Genomic DNA, 8,778 nt, shown 5'->3' with positions numbered 1-8,778 from the left:
CAGGGGCTCTCCAAATGCGATATGGCGTCTGATCTTAATTCCAGCCAATTCTGCGTTGAAAAAGTAAAAAAGTGCTCCTTCCCTTCTGAGCTCTCCCGTACGCCCAAACCGGTTTACCCCAACATATGGGGTATCAGAGTACTCAGGACAAATTGGACAACAACTTTTGGGGTCCAATTTCTCTTTTTACCCTTGGGAAAATAAAAATTTTGGGGCTAAAAAAATCAATTTTGTGGGAAAAAAAAAAGATTTTTTATTTTCACGGCTCTGCATTATAAACTGTAGTGAAACACTTGGGGGTTCAAAGTTCTCACAACACATCTAGATAAGTTCCTTGGGTGTCTAGTTTCCAATATGGGGTCACTTGTGGGGGTTTCTACTGTTTAGGTACATCAGGGGCTCTGCAAACGCAATGTGACGCTCGCAGACCATTCCATCTAATTCTGCATTCCAAATGGCGCTCCTTCCTTTCCGAGCTCTGCCATGCGCCCAAATGGTGGTCCCCCCCTCCACATATGGGGTATCAAAGTACTCAGGACAAATTGCACAACAACTTTTGGGCTCCAATTATTTCTGTTACCCTTGGGAAAATAAAAAATTGGGGGCGAAAATATTTTTGTGAAAAAATATGATTTTTTATTTTTACGGCTCTACATTATAAACTTCTGTGAAGCACTTGGTGGGTCAAACTGCTCACCACACATCTAGATAAGTTCCTTAGGAGGTTTACTTTCCAAAATGGTGTCACTTGTTGGGGGTTTCTACTGTTTAGGCACATCAGGGTGCTCTCCAAACGCGACATGGCTTCCTATCTTAATTCCAGTCAATTTTGCATTGGTAAGTCAAACGGCGCTCCTTCCCTTCCGAGCTCTGACATGCGCCCAAATAGTGGTTTACCCCCACATATGGGGCATCGGCGTACTCAGGACAAATTGTGCAACAACTTTTGGGGTCCAATTTCTCCCGTTACCCTTGGTAAAATAAAACAAATTGGATCTGAATTAATTTTTTTGTGAAAAAAATTTTGATGTTTATTTTTTTAAACATTCCAAAAATTCCTGTAAAACACCTGAAGGGTTAATATACTTCTTGAATGTGATTTTGAGCACCTTGAGGGGTGCAGTTTTTAGAATGGTGTCACACTTGGTATTTTTTATCATATAGACCCCTCAAAGTGACTTCAAATGTGATGTGGTCCCTAAAAAAAATGGTGTAAAAATGAGAAATTGCTGGTCAACTTCTGGTTCCAAAATTTTGCTGTTGTTAAGTATACATGTGGGAAATGTTACTTATTAAGTATTTTGTTTGACATCTTTGTGATTTAAGGGCATGAAAATTCAAAGTTGGAAAATTGAAAATGTTCGCCAAATTTCCGTTTTTTTTTTCACAAACGCAAGTAATGTCAAGGAAATTTTACCACTAACATGAAGAACAGTATGTCACGAGAAAACAAAGTCAGAATCACCAGGATCCATGCAAGCGTTCCAGAGTTATTACCTCATAAAGGGACAGTGGTCAGAATTCTAAAAATTGGCCCAGTCATTAATATGCAAACAACCCTTGGGAGTTAAAAGAGGACTGGATACACATGATGAGAGCATTATACTGCCTCTGCACAAATCCATGGTTATACCGCACATGGAGTACTGTGTACAGTTTTGGGCACCGATGCTCAGGAACGATATAATGGAAGCCAAATGAGCTAGTACAAAGGAGGACAACAAAATTAATAATGGTGATTGGGAACTACACAATACCCAGAGAGATTGGCAAAATTAGGATTATTTAGTCTAGAAAAAAGACGACTGAGGGGCGATCTAATAACCATGTATAAAAGGGGACAATACAAATATCTCTCCGAGGATCTGTTTATACCAAGGAAGGTGACTGTCACAAGGGGGCATTCTCTGCCTCTGGAGGAGAGAAGGTTTTTCCACCAACATAGAAGAGGATTCTTTACTGTTAGGACAGTGAGAATCTGGAATTCTTTGCCTGAGGAGGTGGTGATGGCGAACTCAGTTGAGGGGTTCAAGAGAGGCCTGGATGTCTTCCTGGAGCGTCACAATATTGTATCTTACAGTTATTAGGTTCTTTAGAAGGACGTAGATCTGGGGATTCTGACGGAATATAGGCTGAACTGGATGGACAAATGTCTTTTTTCGGCTTTGCTAACTATGTTACTATGGATGAAAGAATCAGCTGGCCAATGCAAGTCAATGGGTGCGGAAAAAATTTGCACATCCACTTATTATGCATATGCCTTTAGGATGTTAGGCACACATCTGAAAGGAAACTTGACACTTCATCAGCCAAGTACAGTAAATTCACAGCCTGAACCATCGGAATATAGATAGCAGTCACGTAGAAATTTAATGTCCCGTACCAATAATAAACTTTGCACCCTTTAGTGCAATTTATGTGGCACTAAAGGGTGTTTAGCCTTCTTAAACCTATTAAATAATTTAGATAAATGACGGGTCCCCTTTATTTTTAAGAACCAGCTAAGGGAAAGCAGGCAGCTGGAAAGTTAATTTCAGGCTGTGAAAGACCAGATAACCATGGACCTTCCCAGCCTATTAATATCAGCTCATAGCTGTCTGCTTTGCCTTTGTTTAAACATGGGGGGGGGGGGTATTTTTGATAACAAGCCATGGACAAGCACACAGCTGGCAGTGAAGCTCTTTGGTTATCTGCCCTTATCACCCTAAAAATACCATCCAGAAGCCACCCCAGAATTGGCACATCTAAAAGATGCACCAATTCTGGTGTGTTGCCTGGTCTTCTGGCATTTTGCTTGATTGCCCTGGTGTGGTGGCAATTGGGCTAATTGTTTATGGGACTGTTGTCAGTTTTGTAATGTCTGCTGCAAGAAACCCAGGAGTTAATAACAGAAAGGTGACTATCCGACATCCCAATTACTAACCTAGTAATCTAAAATAAAATTACTCCGTAACACCTTAGATCACCAATTTAATAAAAGACCCATGAACATCTGATATAGTCCATTGAATTTGAAGTAGTCCAAAAATGAGAACCTGAAAGACATCAAAACAGGTAAAGAAATAAATACAAACATTCCCTCATTCACCAATTTTTTTTTTTTTTTTTTTTTTTTTTTAAATTCCCGTGGCTCAGACGTAAGACATCGAAATCCCACGATTCTGTACAGAAACTTATGTCGTTCGAGAACAATACTTCAGGGGTCACTCCTGATCAAGTCTCACGAGCGATGTCAGTAACTCTGTAATGTCCTCACTCGTGAGACATGACGGTGTCACTAATGGTTGCAGTACTGAATCTGCGCTGTCGACTCCCACGAGACCCAGGGTCTCTGATGAGCAGCTGTGACCTTGTATTTTTAGGCTGGGAAGGGCCCAATAACCAGGGACTTTTCCAGCCTGCTAATAGAACCCTACAGCCATCTGCTTTACCTTGGATGGTTATGAAAAGCGAGACTGCACATCATTTTTTTATTATTTAATAGGTTTAATAAGCCTAAACACCATTTAGCCTTACAGTATGTAAAACATGATCTAAACGCTTATCATACGGATACCAGTTGAGAAAAATCACATTGTTCTCATGATACTGGTTCTACTTTTATGGAACACACTGAACAGGGCCTATGGGATTTTTTTTTTTGGCCCCAGTTTCAACATCTCTGCTTTGGACCTTGAATGAGCAGTGACATCAGGGATATTTATAACAACCTGGCTCAAGGTGTCAGAAACGAAGAGGTAGCAGCCCCTTCACAGCGCTCTAGTCACTTGTATGGGAGATCTTGAAAATTTCCAAGGGAGCTAGTCAGGGTAAAAATATATTCTAATATTTTATATGAAGTTGTATTTTAAAGTGATGAGCGAACATGCTTGGATAACGAATATAAGTAATGCTCTGGTGTTATGTGAGTATCTTGGGCGTGCTCGGATATGTTCGAGTCCCTGCGGCTGCATGTTTTGTGGCTGTTAGTCACTGCGGAGATTGTAAGGCCGGAGACACACTGGTGCGAGATACGGCCGAGTCTCGCTGGTTAAAAGCAAGCTGTGGCACCGGCACTCCGGAGCGGAGCGTGCGGCTCCATGTATTGCTATGCAGCTGCACGCTCCGCACCGGAGTGCCAGTGCCACAGCTTGTTTTTAACCAGCGAGACTCGGCCGTATCTCGCACCAGTGTGTCTCCGGCCTTAGGCAATCCCCGTATGTGTTGCGGCTGTCTAAAAGCCACAAAACATGCAGCTGCAGAGACTCGAACATTATCCAAGCACGCCCAAGATACTCTGATAACACCTGAGCATGGATAATACGTTAGCCGAGCACGTTCACTCATCACCAGTATTTATAATACACTAGTTTTTAATTCTTAAAGGGACTCTGTCACCCCCTCCAGCCGTTAGAAACTAAAAGAGCCACCTTGTGCAGCAGTAATGCTGCATTCTGACAAGGTGGCTCTTTTAGTTATTGGTGCAGTCAAAGCAGAAATAAAGCATTTTATAATTTAGCAAAAATACCTGTCTTTAGTCCTGGAGGCAAGTCTTAACCCCCCTGCTGCACACGCCACCTGCCGTCAGTCAAGGCTTCTTCGGCGCCGGGCGCTGCCCCGTCCGCGCGGTTTTCAAATCAAATCCGGCACCTGCACCGTTTTGTCCTGCCTGGGGCAGGCGCAGTGAGCGCTGCCCTTCTGACCTCAGATGCAGTCTCACAGACTGCGCCTGTGCGGCCACCCAGCTTGTGAATCCCAGCCCCGCAGTGTGTTATGCATTATACACAGTGCGGGGCTGGGATTCCTGGGCACGAGCACTGCGTGTGTCAGCCACTCACCCAGGTCCCCCGCCTTACAGCGTGTGCATAATACATACCACCACCACCAGTGACGCATGCGTCACAAAACGCAAGTGCAACGCATGTCCATGCGCCCATGTTAGGCTACGTTCACATTAGCGTTGTGTCAGGCGCAGCCGCGGCGATGCATGCGTCATGCGCCCCTATATTTAACATGGGGGCGCATGGACATGCGTTGCACTTGCGTTTTGTGACGCATGCGTCAGGGCACGGAGGACGCTGCAAGATGCATTTTTTTTGTGCGCCAAAAATCATACAAAAGTGGACGCATACATCACAAAACGCTGCGTTGTGCATGCGTTTACATTTGCGTTGCGTCGCCGATGCTGCACCGCACAACGCAAATGTGAACGTAGCCTTAAATATAGGGGCGCATGACGCATGCGTCACCGTGGCTGCGCCTGACGCAACGCTAATGTGAACTTAGCCTAATACACACTACTGCGTCAGAGCTAAAAGAATGAAACGCAAGATTGCTGCTGTGGATGCACAACTAGATCCCCAAAATGTCGCTTTAATTAATCTACAAATTTCCAGTCATGACTTTATTCCTCACACGTCTCGTACCTCAGCGTCCTCACCTCACACACGACGGGCGGTTACTAACACGCCTGACTAAAGTCCTGTCAGTGTCAGTCAGTGAATTGCCTTTCCGAGTTCCCGCGCAGTTTCCAGAATCTTCCAGCACTGATAGGCGCTGCCCGCCCTCAGTCCTCACGCTGATTGGTTGAGCAGCTCCCTGACTGAACTGCCCTGCATGGAACTATCGAGAAAATTCTCCCAGAGATATGACGTCAGTAACAGCTACCGCCGCTGATTAGACGAGTGTTGGAATTGCTTGAACTCTCGCGAATATTCTCCGTAGTCTATGAGGTAAGTTGCGCCGTGATTGGCTGTCTCTGCTGGGAACACTCGGGAAACTTCGGGAGTGTTGCCTAGCGACGATAGCAGCGTGTAAAAACCGCGTTCTGATTCGTTAGAAGGGTTGTGACGTGTCTGCACTTTACACATATATAGAGAGCCGGAGTAGTACAGAGGATCAGACAGTTACTGAAGACGGTCACATTCTGATACAAGCTCTGCAGCTCTTCCTGGCTGAGCCACCTGTCCTGACTTCTCTGACTGCACACATCCTGACAGAAGATGGCATCTAAAGGAGTGGCGATTGGCATTGACCTGGGCACCACCTATTCCTGTGTGGGGGTCTTCCAGCATGGCAAAGTGGAGATCATCGCCAATGACCAGGGAAACCGCACCACCCCCAGCTACGTGGCCTTCACTGACACCGAGAGACTGATCGGAGATGCCGCCAAGAACCAGGTGGCGCTCAACCCCCAGAACACGGTGTTTGATGCCAAGAGGCTGATTGGCAGAAGGTTTGATGATCCTGTGGTGCAGGGAGACATGAAGCACTGGCCCTTCCAGGTGGTGAGTGATGGGGGAAAGCCTAAGATGAGAGTGGAGTATAAAGGAGAGCAGAAGACGTTCTCCCCAGAGGAGATCTCCTCTATGGTGCTGCAGAAGATGAAGGAGACTGCAGAGGCTTATCTGGGTCATCAAGTTACCAATGCCGTCATCACTGTGCCAGCCTACTTCAACGACTCCCAGCGCCAGGCCACCAAAGATGCCGGTGTCATTGCCGGGCTCAATGTGCTGAGGATCATCAATGAGCCAACAGCAGCCGCCATTGCCTACGGCCTGGATAAGGGAACCCGTGGGGAGCGCAACGTCCTCATCTTTGACCTGGGCGGTGGTACCTTTGATGTTTCCATCCTCACCATTGATGAGGGCATTTTTGAGGTGAAGGCCACAGCGGGTGACACTCATCTGGGTGGAGAGGACTTTGATAACAGAATGGTTAACCACTTTGTTGAAGAATTCAAACGCAAACATAAAAAGGACATTACCCAAAACAAGAGGGCTCTGAGGAGACTGAGAACTGCCTGTGAGAGGGCCAAGCGCACTCTGTCCTCCAGCACCCAGGCAAGCATTGAAATTGACTCCCTTTATGAGGGCATTGACTTCTACACCTCCATCACTAGAGCTCGCTTTGAGGAGCTGTGTTCTGACCTCTTCCGTGGTACTCTGGAGCCTGTCGAGAAAGCCTTGCGAGATGCCAAGCTTGACAAATCACAGGTCCATGAGATTGTCCTAGTGGGGGGCTCCACCCGTATCCCCAAGGTGCAGAAGCTGCTACAGGACTTCTTCAATGGGCGAGATCTGAACAAGAGCATCAATCCAGATGAAGCTGTAGCTTATGGGGCTGCTGTTCAGGCTGCCATCCTCATAGGAGACAAGTCTGATATTGTGCAGGATCTCCTTCTTCTAGATGTGGCTCCTCTGTCTTTGGGTCTGGAGACAGCTGGAGGGGTTATGACTGTCCTCATCAAACGCAACACTACCATTCCTATCAAGCAGACCCAAGTGTTCAGCACCTACACTGACAACCAGCCTGGTGTCCTCATTCAGGTGTACGAAGGTGAGAGAGCCATGACCAAGGATAATAACCTGCTGGGTAAATTTGACCTCCGTGGAATCCCTCCAGCTCCACGAGGTGTACCCCAAATTGAGGTGACTTTTGACATAGATGCTAACGGTATTCTCAATGTGTCTGCTGAGGACAAGAGCTCAGGCAAACAGAACAAGATCACAATTACTAATGACAAAGGCCGACTGAGCAAAGAGGATATCGAGAAGATGGTGCAAGAGGCAGAGAAATACAAAGCTGATGATGATGCACAGAGAGAGAAAATTACTGCCAAAAAGTCCCTGGAGTCCTATGCCTTCAACATAAAGAGTATGGTGGAAGATGAGAATATGAAGGGGAAGATCAGTGATGATGAGAAGAGGTTAATCTCAGACAAGTGTAAGGAGACTGTCACCTGGCTGGAGAAGAACCAACTTGCTGAGAAAGAGGAATATACCCATAAGCAAAAGGAGCTGGAGAAGGTGTGCCAACCCATCATCACCAAAATGTACCAGGGAGGTATGCCAGGGGGAATGCCCAGCTCCAGCTGTGGTGCACAGGCCAGGCAGAGTAGCAGCTCTGGGCCCACTATTGAGGAGGTGGATTGAGAACTTTGAACTTTTTTTTTTCTTCTTTTTCACACTCAGAATTTCTGCAAAAGAGAAACCATTAAGACTGTTCTGTTTATTCTAAGTTACATATGCTAAGGACCATAACTTTTAATTTTTGTGTGGAATAGAATTGGTGTAGATAAACAAACTTGCTATTGGATATATGACCTCTATTTTTGAAAACAACTTGTCCTTTATAGTCTATGTAGGAGAAATGGTACTGTAACTATGTATTTGTGGTGACTTTGCTATGTTTTACATGTCTGTTTTGGATTTTTTTAAATCTGTTATTAAACTTATTTTGATGAATTGACATGCATATTTTTTTTTTCTATTTATTTTTTGGGTGTTGATTTTTCTATGCCATAGATTGGCTTTATATACCATTAATTGATGATCTCTATTTCAGTACTTTTTTGGGGAAGGGTGACTAAGATGTGCCATAGCACTGTGATGGTGGGTAGTTGTACTTGCTGGACCCCCTTTTTCAAAGAGCTGATGTTCTTATAGAAATTGATCATTTTCAGTATTCTGGTTCATAAGTTGCTTTTTTAAGCTAATGATCTTGGGGGCATATCTACTAAAGGAGTCGGTGAAGTGTTCCAATCAGCCTTCCCCCCCCCCCCTTTTTTTTTGTGTGTGTGTGTGTGTGTGTGTGTGTGTGTGTATGGAAGTGTAAATTTGGTATTTACACTGGTTAAAGCCCAAAAATGCAGAATGACTGTTGAAAGCAAGCATATGTACTCGGTTCACCCTTGGCGTGGCTAAACATTTAAGGGTATTTGTCCACGTTCAGGATTACATCCAGGTTAGCTGCAGATTGAAAGCTGCGTACAGCCGCAGCGTCCAGATGTTACAGCAT

The 8,778-nt window shown here is 45.1% G+C and overlaps 2 protein-coding genes and 1 long non-coding RNA gene across 3 annotated transcripts in view; 2 read left to right on the top strand and 1 right to left on the bottom strand.

Annotated features, from left to right (window-relative positions):
• Positions 1 to 2,953: 2,953 nt before the first annotated feature.
• LOC143806043 (uncharacterized) lies at positions 2,954 to 5,536 on the bottom strand. The gene is made up of 2 exons (XR_013221374.1): positions 5,406 to 5,536; positions 2,954 to 3,035 (listed from the first exon to the last, which is right to left on the bottom strand). It is a non-coding gene; the product is annotated as an uncharacterized LOC143806043 (long non-coding RNA).
• Positions 5,537 to 5,556: 20 nt separating this feature from the next.
• LOC143809455 (neural proliferation differentiation and control protein 1-like) overlaps positions 5,557 to 8,778 on the top strand; it is a 43,214-nt gene continuing 39,992 nt past the window's right edge. The window contains exon 1 of the mRNA XM_077292530.1: positions 5,557 to 5,711. The gene's annotated coding sequence lies outside the window, so the exon portion shown is untranslated. The remainder of the gene's footprint in view (positions 5,712 to 8,778) is intronic.
• On the top strand, positions 5,825 to 8,225 carry LOC143806042 (heat shock 70 kDa protein). Its single transcript, XM_077285953.1, has one exon. It carries the CDS (start codon positions 5,982 to 5,984, stop codon positions 7,911 to 7,913), a length of 1,932 nt encoding a protein of 643 aa, XP_077142068.1. The 5' UTR covers positions 5,825 to 5,981; the 3' UTR covers positions 7,914 to 8,225.

Source organism: Ranitomeya variabilis, chromosome 2, assembly GCF_051348905.1.
Source record: "Ranitomeya variabilis isolate aRanVar5 chromosome 2, aRanVar5.hap1, whole genome shotgun sequence".
Classification (NCBI taxonomy): domain Eukaryota; kingdom Metazoa; phylum Chordata; class Amphibia; order Anura; family Dendrobatidae; genus Ranitomeya; species Ranitomeya variabilis.
The sequence above is the reverse complement of the archived record's forward strand: the minus strand, read 5'-3'. Positions and strand labels throughout refer to the sequence as shown.